The sequence below is a fragment of the Anomaloglossus baeobatrachus genome, chromosome 6 (genome assembly GCF_048569485.1).
Source record: "Anomaloglossus baeobatrachus isolate aAnoBae1 chromosome 6, aAnoBae1.hap1, whole genome shotgun sequence".
In the NCBI taxonomy this organism is placed as follows: Eukaryota; Metazoa; Chordata; class Amphibia; order Anura; family Aromobatidae; genus Anomaloglossus; species Anomaloglossus baeobatrachus.
In genome coordinates, this window is record NC_134358.1 from 500,450,544 (window position 1) to 500,476,590 (window position 26,047).

The 26,047-nt window shown below is 44.0% G+C and overlaps 1 protein-coding gene across 3 annotated transcripts in view; it reads left to right on the top strand.

Annotated features, from left to right (window-relative positions):
- Positions 1–26,047, top strand: part of DPP6 (dipeptidyl peptidase like 6) — a 1,510,443-nt gene that overhangs the window by 1,434,775 nt on the left and 49,621 nt on the right. For all 3 annotated transcript variants that reach the window (XM_075315434.1, XM_075315436.1, XM_075315435.1), the window contains exons 16-17: positions 3,141–3,259; positions 14,577–14,624. In XM_075315434.1, coding sequence (XP_075171549.1) covers positions 3,141–3,259; positions 14,577–14,624 — 167 coding nt within the window. The remainder of the gene's footprint in view (positions 1–3,140; positions 3,260–14,576; positions 14,625–26,047) is intronic.

The following is a 26,047-nucleotide window of genomic DNA, read 5'->3' on the forward strand; positions in this document are numbered from 1 at the left end:
TCTTTGATCTGTTACATGGTGCCGAGATGTGACTGCGGGGCACAACCTTAGGATGTCTTATTTTAAAAAGTAATATGGATAGCATACTCGGGAAGGATGGATTGTATCATGGAACGTGCATAATAGTGAATGGTTTCTTAGGCACAGATACATTTTTAATAGCTTGTTGATTTAGACGTCTAGATGAAGCAGTTGTGCACCAGTCAGACAGCTTAAAGGGAACCTGTCATATACGATAACACTATTAACCTGCAGATATAGGGTTAATCTGTAAGTTAATAGCATTATAAAGGTGCCTGGCTGCAGTACTGTGATTGCAACACTTGGGAGAAAATTAATTTTATTTCTTCTTGGAGCTGCCGGCTTTCAGTCATGCAGGCGTACCCAGAGCAATTATGATCACCACTGAGAGCATTGGCTGTAAGGACATCCCGGAACTGACTGACAGCTTTGCACTAATGCACTATAGTTGGTGCCAAAACATGCCTACAGCTGCCACTCTGTGTGCTGTAAAGGGTAACTGTAGCCATGCCGGTATACCTGCATGACTGAAAGCCGGCAGCTCTCTGAAGAAATAAAATTTATTTTCTTCCCAATGCTGCACTTTCACTACAGCGGCTAGGCAGCTTCATAACGCTGTTAACCTGTAGATTAACCCTATATCTGCAGGTTAATAGCATTATTTGACCTGTTGGGTTCCCTTTAGAAAACGTTCAGATGAAGAATCATGAAGATTGACTGCTACCATAGTACATACTAACTGAAGAGTCTTCTCACAATTCAGACTATCTCCCAGCACTGTTCTCTTTTTGGATTTATTAGATTATCCTGGGTATCTCCTTGTACAAGTCAAAAAGTGGACTAGATCAGAGAATCAGTGACTTTTGTTGTTACCACATTATCACTTACCCCAGTTAGAATATTGGTCAAGCTACAAATTACCTGGCCTTAAACTTAGGCGGGCTTTACACGTTGCGACATCGATACCGATATATCGTCGGGGTCACGTTGTTAGTGACACACATCCGGTGCCGGTAGTGACATTGCAACGTGTAAATTCTAGGTGCGACGATGAACGAGCGCAGAAGTGTACAATATCGCTGATCTGCGTAACGTCATTCATTTCCATAATGTCGGTACGGCCGCAGGTACGATGTTGTTTGTCGTTCCTGTAGCACCACACATCGCTGTGTATAAACCCACAGGAACGACAAACATCTCCTTACCTGCGTCCACCGGCAATGCGGAAGGAAGAAGGTGGGCAGGATGTTATGTCCCGCTCATCTCCGCCCCTCCGCTTCTATTGGCCGGCCGCTTAGTGACGTTGCGGTGACGTCACTATGACGCCGAACGCACCTCCCCCTTGAAGGAGGGATTGTTCGGCGGTCACCGGGATGTTGCTGACAAGGTATATGCATGTGAAGCTGCTGTAGCGATAATGTTCACTACGGCAGCGATCACCAGATATCGCATGTGCGACGGGGGCGGGTACTATCGCGCTTGACATCACTAGCTGATGCTAGCGATGTCGCAACGTGTAAAGTACTCCTTAGTCTTCAAGGTAATGGGGTTTTCCCCATTATCTCTATTTTAAAAACATGTGTTGGAGCAAAAATGTTAATGGCACTTACTAATATATAATTTGGTAGTTCAGGTTCTCCTCCTTCCAGTACTAGCACAGCCTTCCTTATAGATAGCTTCCCTGTTCTCAAAAATAACTGCAGATTGAGCAGTATGTGATCAGATCTGTCCATGAGGTCATGGAGAAACTGGTTTACAAGTGGAAGAGGCTGATGAATTAGCCATTTGGTGAAAAGAAGAACTGTGCTGTCTACACAAACAAGTGCAGGAAGAGAACCTGTCATATATTAGTAAGTTTCAAAAAATCATGTCCCCATCACCTTATAATAGGATGTCATCTAAAGCAGGGTTCCCCAACTCTAGTCCTCAAGGCACACCAACAGTGCATGTTTTCAGGATTTCCTTAGCATTGCACTGCTGTTGGAACCAACACCTGGGCAGGTAATTACATTAACACCTGTGCAATACTAAGGAAATCCCAAAAACCTGCACTGTTGGTGGGCCTTGAGGACTGGAGTTGGGGACCTCTGATCTAAAGAACCCAGGAGTGGCCACTAAACAGCATATGGAGTGGGGCTGTCCTAGCTCTGTACATTATTTACATCCAACCCCTGCTGGATCAGAAACCAAACACACAAAATCCGAAAGCCACATTCTTCTATAGCAAATAGTATCCCTGCAGTCGGGAAAATAAACTAATCAGTATAAACAAATATGGAGAAATTAGACCACGTCAATTACAATGCATACCAAGTTAAAATTCAATTTTGAAAAAAAAATTCAATTTTGTGCAGTGTCACTGGAAATCTCCAGATGGAGAACCCCGATGCACATTTCACATATTAGAACAGACTTCCCCCATCATTAAGCAATGATCTAATACACAAAACGCACGTTGGGGTTCACCATCTGGAGATTTCTAGTGGCACTCCACTTTAAATTGCTATGTATTGTAATTGACTTTGTTTGATTTCCCCATATTTGTTTATACTTATCAGTTTATTTTCCCCACTGCAGGGATACTATATGCGATAGGAGGATCAGGCTCAGAGAATCTCTATTATTTTTTTGCTCGGTCCTGTGACACAGTGTTTATATCCATTACATTTTCCTAAGCTGTGTATATATGTATTGTTTATGATTGTCTTTGAAGTCCCCAATGGTTCTTGTCCCAATAAAGTTTTGGATCAGAAACCAGCTGGTCAATGTGTGGGTACCGAGTGCCAAACGCCCATTGATCTTGTTGACCTCTCCTATGGATGTCTTCAATCTGTTAGTCCCAGACAACCATGTCTATGTTGTCCAGATTATTGTTTGCCTCGTCTCAAAGTAAATTGAACATAAGATGTAATTTTTCTGTGCAGACTTTACATTCAGATAAGCTATGCTGATGTTTTCTTTACGATTCGGGAAAGTAATTAGATAATCGTTTCTTTGATGTATGCTTAGCTCTCTGGCTTTTTTTTCTATGTTGTATCCATTATAGCTTCTTGTTGTGCCGTGAATTGGGAATAATGTAAACTAAGACTGATACACTTTGCTAATTATTTTCTTTGCAGTACTAACACCAATGGGAGCTTCAACAGGCAGTGCATCTCGTGCTTATTGATTGACAACTGTACCTATGTCAGCGCCTCATTCAGTCACACTCTGGAGTTCTTCTTACTGAAATGTGAAGGTATTATAGCCAGGGCAATACATTAACTTGTCTACTGCAATGATTAATGGAACAATCTGTGATCAGATCATACACCATCAAACCTGTGCATGAGCAAATCCTACCTGTAATGCTTTCAAAGACCCTAAATTACGGAAAAAAAAATACTTATATTTTCAGCAGCCTCATTATCACAGTATAATTCTCTTCTTGAGTTGGAAAATATGTGTATTCACAATTTGTGTATTGCTTATCAATAGGAAGTGCAATTATATTATTCTGTTAGACACTATCAGATCAACCTACGGTTAATCTGAAGTATAGTGGCCTTTTTGAAAAAATCCATCTTTGGCAGATTTTCTGTAATTTTCCTCCTATTCATTTTGAGTGGGTTTTTCCTCTTTGTTAGCATTCTACCAGTACTATTTGTGCTGGAACTTCCTTTCATTCACTTTCCAGAATGCATTGCCCAATCCATTGACTTAAAAGGGGGCTTTACACGCTGCGACATCGCTAATGCGGAGTCGTTGGGGTCGCGGAATTTGTGACGCACATCCGGCCGCATTAGCGATGCCGTTGCGTGTGACACCGATAAGCGATTTTGCATCGTTGCAAAAACATGCAAAATCGCTAATCGGCGACATGGGGGTCCATTCTTAAAAATCGTTACTGCAGCAGTAACGAAGTTGTTCCTCGTTCCTGCGGCAGAACACATCGCTCCGTGTGACGCCGCAGGAACGAGGAAGCTCCCCTTACCTGCCTCCCGGCCGCTATGAGGAAGGAAGGAGGTGGGCGGGATGTTACGTCCCGCTCATCTCCGCCCCTCCACTGCTATTGGGCGGCGGTTCAGTGACGCTTCAGTGACGTCGCTGTGACGCCGCACGGACCACCCCCTTAGAAAGGAGGCGGTTTGCCCGTCACAGCGACGTCGCCGGACAGGTAAGTATGTGTGACGGCTGTTGTGCGGCACGGGCAGCGATTTGCCCGTGTCGCGCAACAGATGGGGGTGGGTACCCACACTAGCGATATCGGGACCGATATCGCAGTGTGTAAAGTAGCCTAAAGGCCCTGTCACACACAGAGATAAATCTGCGGCAGATCTGTGGTTGCAGTGAAATTGTGGACAATCAGTGCCAGGTTTGTGGCTGTGTACAAATGGAACAATATGTCCATGATTTCACTACAACCACAGATCTGCCAAAGATTTATCTCTGTGTGTGACAGGGCCTTTGCCGTCTCAGATTGAACTCTTGCCCCTTCTATTAAGCCTGTATGCAGCTTGACAAACAGGAAAGCAGGAGCAGAAACTAAAGGAGCCTTCCTCCCTGTCCGTAATCTGTTTCACAATCTTTGCTGCTAGAGATGGATTGAAAATTAGACAAACTGAATGCCTGATTCATTTTGGCGTTTATGCCAGAATTCTCCAAAAGGAAAAAAAACAAAAAAAAAAACAAAAACACTTTAGGCCTCTTTCACACACCCGTGAAAAACCACGCACGTTTTTCACGGACGTGTCAGAGGTGCGTTTTGCCCTCCGTGAGCCGTATTTATTGCCTATGTGTGTTCTCCGTGTGTTATCCGTGATAACACACGGAGAACGGAAACTTTCTACTCACCTGTCCCTGGCGTTGCTGTCCGTGGTGCTGAACTTCAGTCTCCAGCCCTGCTGACTCCCCGCTGCTGCTGCTTTCGGCCGCAGTGAAGTGAATATGCAATGAGCATAATGAGCGGCGATCGGAAGGAAGTGACAGCAGCGGCAGAGACTGCAGGGCTGGAGAAGGTGAGTAAAGTATTTTTTTTTTCTCGCAGATACATGTGTTTTCGCCGGTGCGTGTCACACGGAACACATCCGTGTGGTCCGTTTGTGTTACGTGTGACCCGTTTGCGTTCCGTATGACACCCAAGATGCCGGAGAAAACGTGGACATGTCTACGTGTGGAGCACACGGGCACACATAAGTACGCAACGGACACACGTTCCGTGCGAAAATACTTAGGTGTGTCCAAAACCATAGGAATACATAGGTCTCCGTGTGTACGTGTCTCCGGTATGTGAGAAAACTGCCAAACACGTACCGGAAGGAATGTACGTATGAAAGAGGCCTTAGATAGTAGAAGATACTTTCATTGGACATTGCGTTTCAACACCATATTGGCGTCTTTTTCAAGGATAAAAGCAACATCTTTTTACTTGAAAAAAACGCCAGTACATTGTTGAAATGCGTTGTCCAATAAAATATTTTTTTTCTACTGTTTCTGCATCAAGAAACTCTCTTCCATCTGCGCAGCATATTTTAAAGTTGTTTTTTTCTCATCCTGGTGAATGTTACCCAGGGGGTCTCACCCAGCCACGAGGCAGGTTTTGGATTTTTAAACTAGGGATTATGACACTATCCCCTAGATGAGCCTTATCATATTTTTTAATTTTTATAGTATAGTCACCCTATTTGTGCGTTCTTTCCCTCCACACCCTTTATTATATGATGCAGAATTCCAGCATAAAGCACCTTAATAAGTCACAATACTATGGTATAACTTGGAAGTTGTGAAAAATATACTGTGACATTTGACGTTTACACACCAATGTTGGTTAGAATAGGTTGGAAATGTACGGGAAATGGCTACGTACACTTCTCCAATTAATAAGAAGTTATGACACTTTAGTGGTGTAACTTACTTGAAAAATGTACTCCAGATCAACGCACGCCAGTTAGCAGACCCAACAATGTACACGCAATGCCAGTCTTAAGGAATCGGCCCTTACAAAGTAGATCTATTACTTTACAAAAAAAATGTGCCTTAGCACTAACAGGCAGTTAGTTGGCAACTGTCTGCCCGTTGCGACCGGCGCTGTTCACCACTGGCACAGCGCGGTCACAGACCGGCCTTGCTAGCGATACAATGGCTCTGTCAACAGACAGGAGGCTTCTTTTCCGCTCTGCTCTGTATATTGAGCAGGACAGCTGACGTCATTCTTATTGGCAGCCGGCTCCCTGCTGCCTATCTGGGGGAGACAGCTATCAATCATTGTTACGTTGGCTGTCCAGTCCCATCTACGCAGCAGAGTGGATGTGAAGCTGCCGCTATGATGATGCGACATCAGTGAAAGCAGCTGATTTGCTGTGACTGCCCTGTGCCGGCCCGGCAAAGAACGGTGCTGAGCACAACAGGCAGATATATATACACTACCTACCTGTAAATGCTTACGCACTTTTTTCTTTCTTTTTTTTTTTTTATTTTCTGTTGCTGAGAAATGTATCCCTCTTTACAGACTCTTGTCCACTCACAATGCGAGAGCATCGGAAGCGATGTGCTAATAACCCTTTGCTGCAGGTGTCAGCCAAGGGTCATGCGACTGTGATCTGATCTTGCGATCGTATCATAGCTGCGGAAAAGATGGAGGGAGCACTTTCTCTCATCTCCTCCGCTGTCTGTCTCTGCGTGCACTGCACTGCACTTGCATAACATGTGAGTGCAGCGCGATGTTTCAAACGCTTCCGTAGGCTTGTATGGGGGTGCGTGAGCTGAGACTCGCTGGAAAACACAGCATGCACGATTCATGCAGTAGAAAGTTAAGCAAGAGGACACTGTCCAATAGATTAACATGGTGCAAGTGCAATCCGATTTTTTTATCGGATCGCACTCGCACATAAAAATCACAAGTGGACATGAGCCCTACAAGTGATTCCAGTATTGCTTGTGAAGTGGGCCTGGTCCTCAACTCTTCAAGACTGGATTTACATAAATAGAAAGCAGGGGCCATATCTCAGCAATAGAGAGAAACTGGAGTGAAAAATTAATAATGCCAGATTCTGGAGAAAAACATCATTTAGACCAGGTAAAATGATTACATATTTGTGGCAAGTGATGGGTCTCCTCTAAGTCACTACCTTCTGTCCTCCCGATACATAAATCTAATACACACATAGACGATCGTAAGCAGAATGTTTTATTAATATGATTTTTTTCAATGTGAATTAATATCTGACATGTACAACTGTATACCCACATCTCTAGAACTTATGTTATAAATTAATTTAATTTATATACATTTTGTTTTGACTCCTGGATATTTAATGGGGTCCACAGGCTTCTCAAATCTACTACTTTTACTACTACTACTACTACTAATAATAATAATAATAATAAATCTTTATTTCTATATCACCAATATATTCCGCAGCACTTTACAATTCAGAGGTTCATATACAAGCAAGTAACAGTTATAGAAAATACAATAATTAGAGCAAAAAAGACAACCCTGCTCATGAGAGTACAATGAGGTGGGGGGGACAAGGTACAAGTGCTTATTAAAAATGACAATCCAGCCGTCTCATAGAAATCGGGGATAGATAAAGGCTGCCTGAACCAGTCAACCAATCTTTGAGATGCTTTTGAGTATGGTGGAGTTTGATGGAGAGTTATATTGTGAGAAGTTGTGGAGAGACTATGTGAATTTAATTCGGCTAGGGAGTGTGATAGGTCACCCTAAAAAGATGTGTTTTTAGAGCGAATCTGAAACTGAGTAAGTTGTGGTTCGTCCTGGTTTCTTGGGGTAGAACATTCCAGAGGAATGGTGCAGCTCAGGAGAAGTCTTGGATCCGGGAGTGGGAGGTTCAGATTAGTGTCTATTATTGAATTGTCACATTAAAGTGCATATGCTATAATAGTGCTGGGGTTCGAAAGTAAATTGTAGAAATTCAAGTAATATGTAGAAAGTTTTGGCAGAAATTAGAAAAATATGAATAAATATCTTTTGAACCAGACTTAAGGGTGCTTTACACGCTGCGACATCGCTAACGATATATCGTCGGGGTCATGTCGTTAGTGACGCACATCCGGCATCGTTAGCGACATCGCAGCGTGTGACAGCTAGGAGCGACGATCAACGATCGCAAAAATGGCAAAAATCGTTGATCGTTGACACGTCGCTCCTTTTCATAATATCGTTGGTGGGGTATGCCGCTGGTTGTTCGTCGTTCCTGCGGCACCACACATCGCTGTGTGTGACACCGCAAGAATGACGAACATTATCCTACCTGCGTCCATCGGAAAGGAGGAAGGAAGGAGGTGGGCGGCATGTTCCAGCCGCTCATCTCCGCCCCTCCTCTTCTATTGGACGTTTTGTGACGCTGCTGTGACGCCGAACGCACCGCCCCCTTGAAGGAGGGATTGTTCAGCAGCAACAGGGACGTCGCAGGACAGGTATGTGCGTGTGACGCTGCCATAGCGATATTGTTCGCTACGGCTGCGATCACCACATGTCGCACAAACGACGGGGGTGGTTGCTATCGCTATCGCTAGCGATGTCGCACCGTGTAAAGCACCCTTTACTATGGCAACTACTTGACAGGTTATTCCCAAAGAATCCCTTAAAACAGTCCATTTAGTTCATACTGCCTATGTGAAGCCAGTAAGATTGTTGGGACCAGATCTAAAATAATATATATTAAAAACAATAGCTAAGCTTAACAAAAGTGATGCGCGCCTGTTATTTGTAGGATAATATCTTCACTATGAGAACTTCATGTATCACACATAAATTATTCATGAGGCAACAAATAAAGAGATCTGCAATCGGCAAATAGATACTCCGCTTGCCAATTATCTTAGTTCTGCAGAGCTCTCTCTTCTCCGTTCACGTCGCTGGCAGCTGCTCTTTTAAATCATTCATCAATGTTTAAGAGGGGCACTATGGAGGTGGGCACCAAACATCTGAATATCCTTTGTTTACACGCTGGGAGTTTAGTTTGCGGAATAAAATTATGAGCTATGTAGACCCAAGAGATCAGATAAGAGGTGTCACGTGAACGCTACTCTGTAGGGTGTTTTTAGTCCAATTTTTTTTTTGTTGTAGTCAGCAGAATTTTACTTTGTTAGCATTTGCTTTAATTCTTCGTTGTGTTATTTTTTGTTATCTACAATAAAAGGGGGAAAAACTCAAATGCAGACGATAAGCTACAGAAATATATAATAAAATCAAGCCAGAATACTTAGGCTATGGATAGGCTTGATAAATAGAAAGTTCACAATGAGGTGTCATGATTCCTTACGCAGAACATTCCGTATTGTTCTGCTATGCTCTCCTGCAGAGCAGGTATATTTTGTCTATGGTGCAGGGCGTTTTGCAGGATGAATGCTTTGTTGGTTGTGTAGCGCCCAGAGAAGGGGGTACTCGGTCCCAGGCAATAACAAATGGGAATGTCACTCTGGTGGCAGTTGCCTGGTTCTGTGCCCTGGGCCCCTTTTGTAATTGGAATATTTACAGGGGAGTTAAGAGTTTTTGTCATGTGACGCCACCTGCGGGTTGCGGTTAAGGATGGAGAACCGCCGCTGCTGAATGTGGGTACTCCCAGGGCTGGTAGTAATGGCAGCTGTGATGGTAGGCACTCCACAGGTAGGGCTGCGCCTGGGAGATTTAACGGGGGCAATAACAGAGACCACACCAGGTTGTCTTTAACAGTCTCTACTAACTGTGGACCCACGGGCTGCTGGTTCAGGTCCCTTGGAGGACCAGTGCCAATGTAGTGACCCAGGTTGCTCTGTCCCCGGCACTCTCAGTTGATTGGGTCCCTATAGCATGGAGCGTTTGGGGGCCCCGACTGTCCCTTTGGGGGTACAGTCTCCTCCGTACGGCGGGCAGTGTGGACCCTGCAGGGAGGTAAGTGTCCGAACCCCGATCCTAGTTTACTGCTGATGCCCCCAGATTATTTGGTTCGGTGAAGTCCATGAAGGTGTCCTCACCTGGCAGGTATTTGCCAAACAATCTAAAACTTGCTCTTGACCTAGGACCCTGTGCCCCGTGCGTGCTCCGGTCCCAGCAGTATCTCCAGTACTCATCCTGGCGACCTCCCGGGGTCACCGTTACATGGACCCAGCTCTGGCACGTCCGCACACCTCTCCTGTGTGCTGCACTCTCTAGACCAGGGGTCTCAAACTCGGCTGGGTGTATGGGCCGCACCGAGGAAAAAAATAATTTGGGGGGCCGCATTCTTTGCGGGACAAAGTGACATTTTTATTGGTACCATATATATTTTTTTACACAACTTTGGATGACTGATTTTCAACATTTTTCACTTGTTTATTATAACAAATGTGCACATTCTTTGGTTAAATCTAAAAAAAAAAATTGATGTTAAAAAAAGTCATGCCTTATTTTGTTTTTTTTTTTTTACATTTTATCCCTTTCTTGTAACTAATAGTGTTACAATTATCACTATATAGAAATTTTGGCCAACATCTTTTAGTAATGTTCCCTATCCTATAGTAATGTGCCCACCTTGTCCCCATCCTATAGTAATGACCCCAGCCTTGTCCCTATTCTATAGTAATGTCCCCATCCAATAGTATTATGCCCATCCTTGTAATGTCCCCATCTTTTAGTAATGTCCCCATCCTATAGTCATGTGCCCACCTTGTCCCCATCCTATAGTCATGTGCCCACCTTGTCCCCATCCTATAGACATGTGCCCACCTTGTACCCATGCTATAGTCATGTGCCCACCTTGTCCCCATCCTATAGACATGTGCCCACCTTGTCCCCATCCTATAGACATGTGCCCACCTTGTCCCCATCCTATAGACATGTGCCCACCTTGTCCCTATGCTATAGTCATGTGCCCACCTTGTCCCCATGCTATAGACATGTGCCCACCTTGTCCCCATCCTATAGTCATGTGCCCACCTTGTCCCTATTCTATAGACATGTGCCCACCTTGTCCCCATCCTATAGACATGTGCCCACCTTGTCCCCATGCTATAGTCATGTGCCCACCTTGTCCCCCATCCTATAGTCATGTGCCCACCTTGTCCCCATCCTATAGTCATGTGCCCACCTTGTCCCCATGCTATAGTCATGTGCCCACCTTGTCCCCATCCTATAGTCATGTTCCCACCTTGTCCCCCATCCTATAGTCATGTGCCCACCTTGTCCCCATCCTATAGTCATGTGCCCACCTTGTCCCCATGCTATAGTCATGTGCCCACCTTGTCCCCATCCTATAGACATGTGCCCACCTTGTCCCCATCCTATAGACATGTGCCCACCTTGTCCCCATCCTATAGACATGTGCCCACCTTGTCCCCATGCTATAGTCATGTGCCCACCTTGTCCCCATGCTATAGACATGTGCCCACCTTGTCCCCATCCTATAGTCATGTGCCCACCTTGTCCCTATTCTATAGACATGTGCCCACCTTGTCCCCATCCTATAGACATGTGCCCACCTTGTCCCCATGCTATAGTCATGTGCCCACCTTGTCCCCCATCCTATAGTCATGTGCCCACCTTGTCCCCCATCCTATAGTCATGTGCCCACCTTGTCCCCATCCTATAGTCATGTGCCCACCTTGTCCCCATGCTATAGTCATGTGCCCACCTTGTCCCCATCCTATAGTCATGTGCCCACCTTGTCCCCCATCCTATAGTCATGTGCCCACCTTGTCCCCATCCTATAGTCATGTGCCCACCTTGTCCCCATGCCATAGTCATGTGCCCACCTTGTCCCCATCCTATAGACATGTGCCCACCTTGTCTCCATCCTATAGTAATGTGCCCACCTTGTCCCCATGCTATAGACATGTGCCCACCTTGTCCCCATCCTATAGACATGTGCCCACCTTGTACCCATGCTATAGTCATGTGCCCACCTTGTCCCCATCCTATAGACATGTGCCCACCTTGTCCCCATCCTATAGACATGTGCCCACCTTGTCCCCATCCTATAGTCATGTGCCCACCTTGTCCCCATCCTATAGACATGTGCCGACCTTGTCCCCATCCTATAGACATGTGCCCACCTTGTCCCCATCCTATAGTCATGTGCCCACCTTGTCCCCATCCTATAGACATGTGCCCACCTTGTCCCCATCCTATAGACATGTGCCCACCTTGTCCCCATCCTATAGACATGTGCCCACCTTGTCCCCATCCTATAGACATGTGCCCACCTTGTCTCCATGCTATAGTCATGTGCCCACCTTGTCCCCATGCTATAGACATGTGCCCACCTTGTCCCCATCCTATAGTCATGTGCCCACCTTGTCCCTATTCTATAGACATGTGCCCACCTTGTCCCCATCCTATAGACATGTGCCCACCTTGTCCCCATGCTATAGTCATGTGCCCACCTTGTCCCCATGCTATAGTCATGTGCCCACCTTGTCCCCATCCTATAGACATGTGCCCACCTTGTCCCCATCCTATAGACATGTGCCCACCTTGTCCCCATGCTATAGTCATGTGCCCACCTTGTCCCCATCCTATAGACATGTGCCCACCTTGTCCTCATCCTATAGACATGTGCCCACCTTGTCCCCATCCTATAGTCATGTGCCTACCTTGTCCCTATTCTATAGTAAGGTGCCCACCTTGTCCCCATCCTATAGTCATGTGCCCACCTTGTCCCCATTCTATAGTAGTGGCGGCGGGTGAAAGGTGATAATTTACCGATCGTTCTCGGGGTCTCTGGCCCCAGATCCACAGTGATTGGACAGATCGGTCACAAGACCGGTCTCTCCAATTAGAGCTGGGGGCGGGTGAAACTGAGGTCACCCAGCTCCAGCCAATGATCGGTGCTTCAGCTGCACTGATCATGGCTGGATTTCAATGTTACAGCCATTTTCAATGGCTGGAACATTACAGTGGCTGTGATTGGCTGACGAACGCCGCACAGCCAATCACAGCCTCCGTAGGTCCGGGGAGGAGACACCACCCCTCCTGAGGTCCCCTCCTCCCCGAATCTAAGTAAAGGTATTTGCTATTTGCAATGCAAACAGCGATCGCAGCCACCGGGGCCGCGATTTCACCATGACGTACTGGGTATGTCATGGGTCCTTAAGTACCAGGGAGCCATCATGTACCCATGATGTACACAGTACGTCATAGGTCGCTAAGGGGTTAATGTGCCGTCCTTCACATACACAAAAAATAAAAAACCACCATTCTTTTCACCTGTCCCGCGTTCCCTCGGCTCCTCATCTCTGCTTCTTGCTGTCTGCAGGCCGTGCCCCGGTGACTATCGCGGCCGGTGCAGGGACCGCAGCCCCTGGCAGCGATTTCGCTCAGATCAGATGGTTGTTTTGCCGACGCTGCACGCGCACAGTCCTTGCCTCTGAGAACGCAGGGCCGGCAAAACACTCATCTAACAAAGTGCAGACAGTGGCTGCGGCCCCTGCACCGGCCGCGATAGTGAACAGGGGCACGGGCCTGGGGGCCGCATGAAGCAGCCTGACGGGCCGCATGCGGACCGCGGGCCACGTGTTTGAGACCCCTGCTCTAGACTCTGATTACAGACTGACTGACCTCTCCCACCAGGCTGGCTAAACCCAGGGACTCGTTCCCATGGCGACCATCCCCTTACATGGTTAACCCTCTATGCCCAGTGTGGAGTGGAGAATTAGGATTTTGGTCGTGTGTTGATGGAATCAGCACTGGTACTCTAGGTCCCAGGGGTTAGGTCCTGCATCACCAAGAGGATGCAGTTCCCTGTAGTGCCCTGAGGGTCTCAGGGATGCTACAGTTGTTTCACAGAACTGAGTTTCACGCTGGTCCTGGAAGGTGCTCTCGCAGATGTTTCTCATTTCCGGTGATTGGTCTGCCTCATTAGGAAGCATGTTAGCTCAGGGCACTGCTAGTCGTACTTCCTGTTTACAGTTGTACTGTTGGCTCCGGTGGTGCTCAGTGTTCAGATCTTGGTCTCTCGACTCCACACTGCTGTTTACCCGTTTCTGCCTGTCTTCCCCTTTTTCTGTTGTTACTTCCCGGCTTCTGACCTTGGACTATCTCCTGAGTACGTTCTCGCCTGCTACATGTATTTTGTATGTACTCTCCTGGAACCCTGACCTTTGGCTTGTATCCTGACTTCATCTCTGCCTGCCCCTTGTGCCTGCCTGACTACCTCTCCATCTACTGCATACAAGTAGTGTCTAGCGCCACCTTGTGGCAGTCATCACAGAGGGATGATGCAGCAGGCAGCTGCCTGTGGAATCATTTTTAGGAGTCAAATTGTACTTTTGGAATAAAAAAAGCACCAGCACTTCTAGAACATGTGTCCCAAAACAACAGCGCTGTCGTATGTGGTTCATTAATATTTATAATCATATTTAGTGACCAAAGGGATATAGAGACACATTGGTAAGCACATGAGCTGTAGACATAAAATAGAAGGACATGATTAATGGAGTGGAGCAATAAATAAATTGGTGTTACATAAGGGCAGATAACTTTTATTTTATGTTCTTCATCACTATTCCATTATTATCGTAAAGGGCTATTTTAGTACATGTCATTTTAGTTCACTGTCACTAATGATATTGTTTTATGGCTTATTTCTTATTAGGTCCAAGGGTTCCTGTTGTTACCATTCATAACACAAGTGACAACCAAAGTAAGTAAAATCTGAAATCGTGGCTGTATTTACTGTTAATAATAAGATTAATGCCTGGTATTGGGTGCGTCAAGTGGGACATATACATCTACAGCAACATTAAAGCAGAGCCCGCAAAGAGAAGTGGGAAGTGTAGATTTATGGCAATGTAACAGGAAAAAATATTCTGCCAGTGGCCTACCGGGATTACTAGATTTTCTTTTATGGTCACTGAAATAACGTGAAACTAAAAAGTAATTTTCTAGTTCAATTTGCTAAATATCAACTAATGATAATCAGACATTGCTTCTGAATTGGGGGTCAAGTGAAAAATTTAAAAAAGGTATTTTGTGCACTTTTCTGGAGCAGACTGGCCCAGCTCTCTCTGGTGTGAACGCTCCTTCTCCAGACTGTATGTTTCAGCTTCTTCCACAAATACTTAGTAGGATTTAGATCTGGGCTAACAGAAACCACTTCAGAATAGTCTAGTGCTTTGATCTTAGCCATTCTTGGATGTTTTAAGCTGTGTTTTGGATGACTATCCAGATTATCCAACTCAGACCAAGCTTTCTGACATTGGGCAGCATATTTTGCTGCAAAATGCCTTGAGATTTTATTGTACCCTACAAAGATTCAAGACCCCCATTGCCTACGTTCAGACCATGTTCCTGTACGGTCAGACACAGCCATTACACAGTACATAGCAGAGTCACATTTATAAGATTATCTCAGCATAGAAACTTTTCTTTAACACATTCAACTGTGAAAATGATTTTTATTCCAAGATCTATTGATTAAAATGTTATGTAACTGTGGGACAACCCCTTTAAATATATTGAGATAAATTTCTCCCACTTTAATCTGCCCTATGTCACAGTTATGATGTTACTTCAAGATACTGTCCCTTATGCTAGGGGGATCATAGGCTATCCTTCACCTCCAGATTACTCCTAATGGTGGAGATGCCGGAGTCCCGTGCCGGAGTCAACTATCACTGCAGCCCTCCATAGTCAGGGCTTTATGGTAGAGTGGCCCAATGGAAACCTCTCCTCAGTGCAAAACATATGAAAGCCTGCATAGAGTTTGCAAAAAAAACCCATGAAAGACTCCCAGACTATGAGAAATAAGATTCTTTGGTCTGATGAGACAAAGATAGAACTTTTTGGTAATAATTTTAAGTGGTATATGTGGAGAAAACCAGGCACTGCTCATCACCTGCCCAATTCAATCCCAACAGTGAAACATGGTGGTGGCAGCATCATGCTATGGGGGTGGTTTTCAGCTGCAGGGATAGGACGACTGGTTGCAATTGAAGGAAAGATGAATGCAGAAAAGTACAGAGATATCCTGGAAGAAAACCTCTTCCAGAGTGCTCTGGACCTCAGACTTGGCCGAATGTTCACCTGCCAACAAGACAATGACCCTAAGCGCACAGGTAAAATAACAAAGTACTGGCTTCAGAACAATTCTGTGACCATTCTTGACCGGCCCAGCCAGAGCCCTGCCCTAAACCCAATTGAGCATCTCTGGAGAGACCTGAAAATGGCTGCCACCAACGTTCACCATCCAACCTGACAGAACTGGAGAGGATCTGCAAGGAAGAATGGCAGAGGATCCCCAAAACCTGGTGTGAAAAACTTGTTGCATCATTCCCAAGGAGACTCATGCCTGTACTAGCTCAAAAGGTGCTTCTACACAGTACTGAGCAAAGGGTCTGAATACTTATGACCATGTGATATTTCAGTTTTTCTTGTTTAATAAATTTAAAAAAATATCTACATTTCTGTTTTTTTTTTCTGTCAAGATGTGGTGCAGAGTGTACATTAATAAGAAAAAAAAGAACTTTTTTGAACTTACCAAATGGCTGCAATGAAAGAAAAAGTGAAAAATGTAAAGGGGTCTGAATACTTTTATTACCCACTGTATATTAATTGTAGATTGTAAGAGGAGTTGGAGGCATATAATGCTTTAAACCAGGCAGGTAAATGTACAGCAGAAATTGATAAGAATTTTTCTTTATACAAAGAAATTAACTTTGCCTAAGAATTAAATTGCACATGGAACGCGTTATCACAAAACCATGAGATCTTTGAGAACTTTAAACTGATTGGATCCAACCACTGGGCTCCCAAAAATCACCAAAAATCACCATAGCAGGGATTTTTTTTTCCTCATTAGAATAAAGCGACATTGTGCATGCTCCACCGCCACTCCATTCATCCTTTAAGGGGCTGCGTGACTGCTGTGTTCACTTTTCTCCAGCAATCCCATAAGGAATGAATTGAGCAGCTGTTGAGCCTGAGCAGTAAATTTTAAATAGAACCTGTCAGCACAATTTTGTAATGGGAACTTAGGAGGGGGAACTTGAGTCCCGACCACTTCCACCCCTTCTCTTGCCTAATCTGTTTGAAGAGGTGATTTTTAAACACAGGAGGCCGGTCACTGAAAAAGCAATGACCTGTTATTCAAAGACAGGAAGCAGATGGAGGGCCAGGGAATCACAGACAGGGAGGAGAAAACTCAGTGTACAGTCCGGCCCCTGTGCACCGAAATCTAATTAGCAGTAAACTTGAAATGGTAATTAAAGAACAACAAAGTGGATTTATTCACCAAATGTATCATTGTAATTAGTATTACAGCACCATTACAGCTATATCTTTCCAAAATCGTGCTGACAGATTTAACAGGGATAAAAGTTTTCCAGTCTAACAAGCAATAGAGCCCCAGCTATTAAACCCCAACCCATTTCAAATGTATAACCTATTACCTATTCTTGTTCCAACCAGACTACAAGCTTTAATTAATTTTCTACGTCTATCTAGCTTACATGTGACAATGGATTAGGATCTAGGACATCTTGACATGGGGGCAAATAACAAGACCGGCACACCTAAGCTTACCCTCAGACTGCGTACCCTGCGTTGTCCCTCAGCTCAGAGGTACACTAGATGGTAGCAAAGTCTGAGTCACCAGCATGTCACTGACTCCTGTCCTAACCCTGATGTAATATCCCTGATCTAAGCCCATCCAAGCGTCCAACTGCTCATTATGAGTACCGAGCACCTCAGCATGGTAGTACTCGCTCATTACCATCAGTACTTGTAACTTAGCTTCTGACTTCCTGACTGTTTAAGGCTATGTGCACATGTTGCCTTTTTTTCCCGCGGAAACGCTGCGTTTAGAACTGCAGCGTTTCAGTGCCAAATAGCATGCGTTCAGCTTCCTCAGCAAAGTCTATGAGAAAGCCGAAAAATCAATGCACACGCTGCGTATCTAAACGCAGCGTTCTGGATGCCAAAAATCGGTGCGGAAAAAGAAGCAGCATGTCACTTCTTTTGTGCATTGTAGCTGCGTTCTCCCCCCCATTGAAATCAATGATGTGGGTCAGAACGCAGCTACACCGCAGTTCGCTGCATTTTTGTTGCGTTCCGCATGCTTTATCGGCATACAGAACGAAGGCATTTTACCTGGAAGTGAGGTCAAAAGGTTTCCTGTTGACCTCACTTCCTGGCAAAGTTCAGGAAAGCCAGAGTCGCCAAAGTGCCCGCCCCGACCCCTGACCCCCCTCCCGAAAATCCAACATGGTCGCGCGCACAGCAGCGCACCGGCCGCCCTACTCCTCTGTTTCTGTCGCATGTGCAATAACACATGCGACAGAAAACTGCTCCCCAGGCCCTGCCAGGTCACCCCCTATTCCCCCCGGTGTCCCCCGGTAACCCCCGTACCTGTCACAGTGCTGATCCCCCGCGGCCCCCTCCTTCACAGTGAGCGCCGGTCACATGTGCCGAGCAGCTGTCGGCTTCATGTGTTCAGTGTGAGCTGCGCTGGCTGCTGCTGCTCGGCACACTACAGCTGTGACCCGGGGAGAGTGGGTGCAGATTCTTTGCACCCACTCTCCTCAAATGGAGGGTCTGCACTACTAGAAAATGGGGGACACGTTCCCTGAGCGTGCCCCCCATATTCTAGAAGGTCCAGAGGCGACGTGGGAAGTCAAAAATGTATACTGCGGACCCAATTTTTTTTCTTTTCTTTTCAATAAATTGGTGAAAGAGGATATGTTTTTGGTAAGTGTTTTTTCAAATAATTTTTTTTTTTGGTTGTCAATTTTTTTTGCTATTACTGTCAATTAGTTATGTCAGGTATCTGATAGACGCCATGACATCACTAATTGCTGGGCTTGATGCGAGGTGACATTACACATCTGGTATCAACCCCATATGTTACCCCGTTTGCCACCGCACCAGGGCACGGGATGAGTTGGGGCGAAGCGCCAGGATTGGCGCATCTAATGGATGTGCCACTTCTTAGGCGGCTGTGGCCTGCTATTTTTAGGCTGGGAAGAGTCCAATAACCATGGCTCTTCCCATCCTGAGAATACCAGACCCCAGCTGTCAGCTTTACCTTCGCTGGTGATCTAATTTGGGGGGACCCCACGTTTTTTTTTTTTTTATTATTTATAAATAAAAAAAAAAACAGCTTGAGGAGCCCTCCAAATTAATCACCAGACAAGATGAAGCTGTCAGCTGTGGTTTGCAGGCTACAGCTGTCTGCTTTACCCTGACTGGCTATCAAAAATAGGGGGGACCCCACGTCATTTATTTAAATTTTTTTTTTTTGGGCTAAATACAAGGCTAGGCACCCTTTAGTGCCACATGAAAGGCAATAAAGGGCGCCAGCTTAGAATATGCAGGGGTGGTGGGACGTTATATATATGTTTGACATCCATTGACACATTTTTGGCTGTGTGCCCACAATCAGGGTTTGCAGCGTTATGGGCGCAGAGTGTTTTCCCTGCGTCCATAACGATGCGTTGTGCAGTAGAAGCACAGTGGAAGGATTTTTAGAAATCCCATGCCCACTGGGCTTCTTTTCTCCGCAGCATAACCTGACCTGTGGCGCGGCTTCCCGAACCTCAGCATGTCAATTTATGCTGCAGAGACAAGAGTGTTCTCTGCAGGTAGAATAGAGCAAGTCCACAGCAGCCTGAACCCAAATCATGGGCATGGGCAGCTGCGTTCTCCCGTGGACAACACTCACATCTCTGCAAGAAGGCTGGCACTGTGTATTGGATGTACTGTGGCACTGTCACTGGATCATGTGGTCAAAAACGCACCTGAAGAAAACGCATGGAAAACGCATGAAAAACGCACGAAAAACGCATGCGTTTTTGATGCGTTCTTTCCCAAAACGCATTGTTTACAATTGTTCCCTCTGGCAGAGGGTGCGTTTTTTTCTGCACTGAAAAAAATGCAACGTGTGCACATAGCCTTAAGTTGCAAAACAAGAAAGCCGCGGAGACACCATCACATGTTTCTCAACGCTGGCAGGAAACTAGCCAGGTCTTTCACCGGGAAGGAACAACCACGGGAAGGGCAGTCTCCAGTCAAGGAAACCGCCTATGCCAAAACATGGTATCCATCCACAGACAGCTGTTTCGGGGTATTTGCCCCTCATCAGTGTGGAGTAGGAAACTGGCTAGTGGGAGGAATGCCTAGTAAAAGGCCCCAGGGGGCATTGTTCTAGAATCACTGCGTTGAGAAACACATGATGGTGTCTCCGCGGTGCTGGATGTTGATCTCCCTAACTCCCTAAGGTCAACCATCCTTACCTATGTTTAAAGTTGCAGTCACAAGATGGCACCATGGGTCTGAAGCGGTGCCGATAAATGGTGAAAATGATGGAGGGTAAGGAGATTTAAAGCACCACTAAAGTGGTGAAAAAAGAACAAAAAACTCTAGAGTGGTGTTTTAAGCAGGACTCAGGCTCTGGCCTTAAAATCCTTTTTTTTTTTTTTTTTACTGAATATGTAGTATTTAATTTAGCTGCAGATGCTAAAGTAGTTTTCTACAATTGCAAAATACGGAATCAGCTCTTTAAATTCTTACGATTTAGCTGTCAATATTGTCAGCGGGATCATGTCGTAGCGCACAACAGGGAATAGGATAATACGACACATTTAAATAAATACAGCCTGCAGGGTGACCACAGATGGGATGTGAATAATTAAAGAGCTACTTACCTCAGGCAAATATTAAGGTATATCACAGCACGGAGGTTCATATCTATGCTCAAGAAAATAATGGAGTAACAGAAATGATATGAACACGTTACTTTTTTGCAGAGAGGTCAAAATAAACAGATACTAAATCACCCATATTTGGGAAATATATTTTTTAATTATTTTTATTGCAATCTGTTATTTCCCACAATGCAGAGCAGAATTAGCTGTTAGCACGAGAGAAAATTATTCGTGATTGACCCTTTTCAACTAAACCATGTTGTTATATATTAACAACATATTATTGTTTCTCCCTCAGTATTTCATCGTGAATATATTCCTACTCATCATAAGTCAAACAAAAAAAAAATGGAGTAACACATCCACTAAAATATATCATTTATTGAAAGATTCTTTAAAAATCGCATATATCAAACAATAGTACAAAGGTCAAAATATAAGGAGGAATGTTATAAACATGAATCCCACTAGAAGGAGAAGAGCCCCAAGAAAGTCCAATTACAATTAAATTACATTCAAAAGGAGAATCGCTGACTATATAACATCAGTCTCAGGGTGGGATGAAATAGTGAGTATACATATATCACATTCACTTGAGAAGCCACTATAGACGAAACGCTCGTTGGGGCTGCCAGGGCTCCTCAGAAGGTCCTCCTCATTCAATATGGGTAACCTGACATTCTAGCATTGATATATCCTACTGTGTGGGCTTTTTATGTGGGCAGATCTACCACGACTTATTTAGGGGTGATATGATATGCATACTCAATATTTCATCCCACCCTGATACTGATGTAATATAGTCAGCAATTCTTCTTTTGAATGTAATTGGACTTTCTTGGGGCTCCTTCCCTACTACTGGAATTTATGTCTATAACATTCCTTTTTGTACTTTGACCTTTCTACTGTTGTTTGATACATGTGTTTTTAATTAAAGATTTTTTTTATATAATATATATATATATATATATATATATATATATATATATATATACACAAACCAGCTAATAAACTAATGATCAAAATTTCATATTGTTTAACTGAACAAACCAAAATAACTATCCCTCCCCTCCATTTCTGATAAACTTCTTTCCCCTTACTTTCCGGCATAATAAAAATGAGTTAAACATTATTTTAACCACAAATATATCTAAATTTTAGAAAATAGGTCAAACAATATGAGCTAATGGTATAGAAGTTCCGGACAATTGTTTTATCATGTACCAATTAGTAAACTGAGCGCAAGCATGTAAAGCTTGTCTCATAGTAAAGGTCCGGTTGGGCCTTTTAAACTGAAGGGGGGCACAGCAACATTGTCCAGAATGAACATCAACATGCTTGATTTTTTTTATTACTTTGGAAGAACAATCCCAGAAAGATTGTTCATCCTAAGCCTAGTGTCATTTTTGAATAATTGTATAGACACATTATACACACATTACATAAAAGTCACCCCCGATACCACTGATTTCGGCAAATTTGGCCTACTAATTAATGTGTATGGAGGCTTTCTGACTGTCAACATATTTTGTCAAGGGACATAAGGATCTGCCGGTTGGAATTCATTCACCCAATTATTTTTTTGTGAAGTGAGATAACACAGGAACAGTTGATCAATACACAGGAATGGTTGGCCAAGACACAGGAATGCTTGGCCAGGACATAGGAATGGTTGGCCAAGATGCAGGACTGGCCAAGATGCAGGAATGGTTGGCCAAGATGCAGGAATGGTTGACCAAGATGCAGGAGTAGTTGACCAAGACACAGGAATGGGTGGCTAAGACGCACGAATGATTGGCCAAGACGCACGAATGGTTGGCCAAGACGCACGAATTGTTGACCAAGACGCACGAATGGTTGGCCAAGATGCTCGAATGGTTGGCCAAGATGCACGAATGGTTGGCCAAGATGCACAAATGGTTGGCCAAGATGCACGAATGGTTGGCCAAGACGCACGAATGGTTGGCCAAGATACACGAATGGTTGACAAAGCTGCAGGAATGGTTGACCAAGATGCAGGAATGGTTGGCCAAGAAGCTATAATGGTTGGCCAAGACATAACAACAGTTGGCCAAGACACAAGAACAGTTGGTAAAGAAACAGGAATGGTTAGCCAAGACACAGAAATTGTTGGCAAGACACAGTAATGGTTGGCCTATGGGGGAGTTGGGGGAGTTGGCAGAGGAGTGGTCAGCTGATTGTGTATGACTCATTTACTGACATTTTGGACTAAAGATGCATCAGTAAAATCACCAAACAGGTGTTTGATCAACAGATTTCTTTAATTATTGTTTTGGCTCTACTTCATATTTTTTCCTAAAAGAGAGATTTATAACGCAAATATAAATACATGGTATCACAAAATCACATCTTCCATGCAAGAATTTGATACATTAATTTATGTTTTTAATTAATGTTTTAATACAATAGTTAATCATTGCAGTGTTTTTGTTCTCTCTTGTTCTGTGGGAAAGAACATATAAAATATATTGTATTTTTACCATAAGAAGTACAATATGATCAATGGATATATCGGTGAACTGTAGAATATTGAATTGGAATTTATTTATAAAGCTATTAATTTAAACTTTTAATAATTTTCTGGAGATATACGAGTTCATTGCCGGGAGTTTCATGGCTTTTCAGTGGATGTTTTCTTTTTCTGTACAATAAATTATTTGATAATGGCTAATTGCAACTCTCTTCAGAATATCATGGGGCGTTCATATTTAACTGAGAAATAGCAATTTCTGCTTCATTGAATAACACATTCCCAGTGGTCCTAAAACCGAACCCGTGTGTCTTCTAGGAGATATGCCAATCTCCTCTAAGCCATAACTATTTATCCTTTCTAGTAATTATGGGAACAAACACAAGACTCTGCAGAACTCCCTTGAGTGACAGGCATCTTTCAGCTGATAAAGCGAGTTCTGTTAGTCTTAATTAAATGAAAATCACAATAAAGAATTGAGCTTATTATGTATTTTTTTATTATTATTATTTTTTTTACACATAACAGCTTTTTTAACAGTTTTTTTTATTACACTAAGGATTTTAGTTTGTACTTAAAATGATGTTTCATGTTTATAGGAGCTCACTATTAGACTTTTATTACACTTTAACAATAAACATTATTGTATCATAGTTAAAATCAATGAAACATTTTCAATAATCTCCTACCCAAGCTTAAAAAAAAAAGACAAATCATGGATACTCAATACTATATAGGTTCTGTAGATGCAATAAAATGAAACTGCTGTCTTAGGAGAAATGATAATGTTCTAATGCTTCAGAATGTACAAGTAATAACAAAGCAAGGATTAAAGGGATTGATTTTTTTTTTTTACTATTTAAATGGTTTAAGCAATATTAGAAAATTGAGCTCCAAAACTAATATTTTCTGATAATTAACTCTACAAATAATAAAGTGAACCTGTCAGGTGCAATATGCTCCCAGAACCACGAGCAGTTCTGGGTGCACATTTCTAATCTCCAAAACAAGGAAGCCGCGGAGACACCATCACATGTTTCTCAACGCTGGCAGGAAACTAGCCAGGTCTTTCACTGGGAAGGAAAAACCACGGGAAGGGCAGTCTCCAGTCAAGGAAACCACCTATGCCAAAATATGGTATCCATCCACAGACAGCTGTTTTGGGGTATTTGCCCCTCATCAGTGTGGAGTAGGAAACTAGCTAGTGGGAGCGATGCCTAGTAGAAGACTATATAGGTAAGGATGGTTGACCTTAGGGAGATCAACATCCAGCACTGCGGAGCACCATCACGTGTTTTCTCAACGCAGTGATTCTAGAGCTGAATGTTGATCTCTCTAAGGTCAACCATCCTTACCTATATAGTCTTCTACTAGGCATTGCTCCCACTAGCCAGTTTTCTACTCCACACTGATGAGGGGCAAATACCCCGAAACAGCTGTCTGTGGATGGATACCGTGTTTTGGTATAGGTGGTTTGCTTGACTGGAGACTGCCCTTCCCGTGGTTTTTCCTTCCCGGTGAAAGACCTGGCTAGTTTCCTGCCAGCGTTGAGAAACATGTGATTGTGTCTCCGCGGCTTCCTTGTTTTGCATATTTCCCAGGAGGCATTGCTCTAGAATCACTGCGTTGAGAAAACACGTGATGGTGTCTCCGCAGTGCTGGATGTTGATCTCCCTAAGGTCAACCATCCTTACCTATACATATTTCTAATCTCTGCATAACTGTCCCTGTATCTAGTAGCATACTTAAAGAGATGTTTAGAAAAAGTATTTCTAAAGATCCTTTATGATACGCTAATGAGCACAGGGACTAGTCGCAAGGGCTCATTACGCCCTCTTAGAATGGTAGCATGCCCACAGGGTCGTGCTAACATGCAATTCAATGCACACTGAAGTGATCATTGGCAGTGACGCGTGTACCTGTGTCCCTTGCACCACCTCAAAATGCTGGGCATAGGGTCAGTGCTCATGATCAGAAGTCCCCTGCACTTTTGGTCATGCAAACTACACCAGTTTGAAGCCTGAATTGCCTACATCCGGCTTCATAGTCCGCATGACTGTAAGTGAGTGAATCATACACACTGAGCCGAAATCCAGCGTCGGTGTGGTGGCAGCAGAGAGGTAAGCGCTATTATGCCTCTGATGTTGCGCATTCATTAGCAGGTTAACATGCCCTCAGGGGCATGCTTACATGCTAAGGGGGCAAGCTAGCCAAGGGAACTAACGCCCTTGCCTCACTACTAGTCGCTGGCCTCATTAGCATATAATGAAGGATCCTTATAAATACTTTTTCTAAAGATCTCTTTATCTATGCTACTAGATGCTGGGACTGCTAGGCAGGGATTAGCAATATGCACCCAGAACTGCTCACTCGCAGGAATCAAACCCATTCTTCTTCTCCTGGTGTTTACTGACAGAAGCCTTTCAGACCATGCTGCTGGCATGGTCTAACAGGCTTCCATAGCTGGCAAATCCTGAGGTTGTCATGATGACTTTGGGTTGCCATGACTACCATCGGGCCCCTGTGATCATGTCACGGCAGTCCCAATCAGGTGGTAGAAGGCAGTGGAGCTAAACTATCACTTATACCGAGTTCCCAGTGGCAATAGTGTAGGCACAGCTCCTGTGCTTCCACAATTGCAATGACATACCAGTGCAGCTATTTGCGGGGACTCACCGCAAAATATGACATATCGGTACATCAAATGTCAGGAACGGGTTATTATTAGCTATGCATTAAAAAGTACCTAAACACTTTACATGTGATAAACTCCTATAGATCTAATTGTTCTTAACGTCCATTAAGTAGTTTGCTAAATAGGCTATACTAATGTTATGCTTTTCTGTTATTTTTGCCACATTTTCAAAAAGATAATTGAATAATTGAAAGGATTTTAAAAGCTATAGAGGGCTGGCGTAAAAGATGTAATAACAA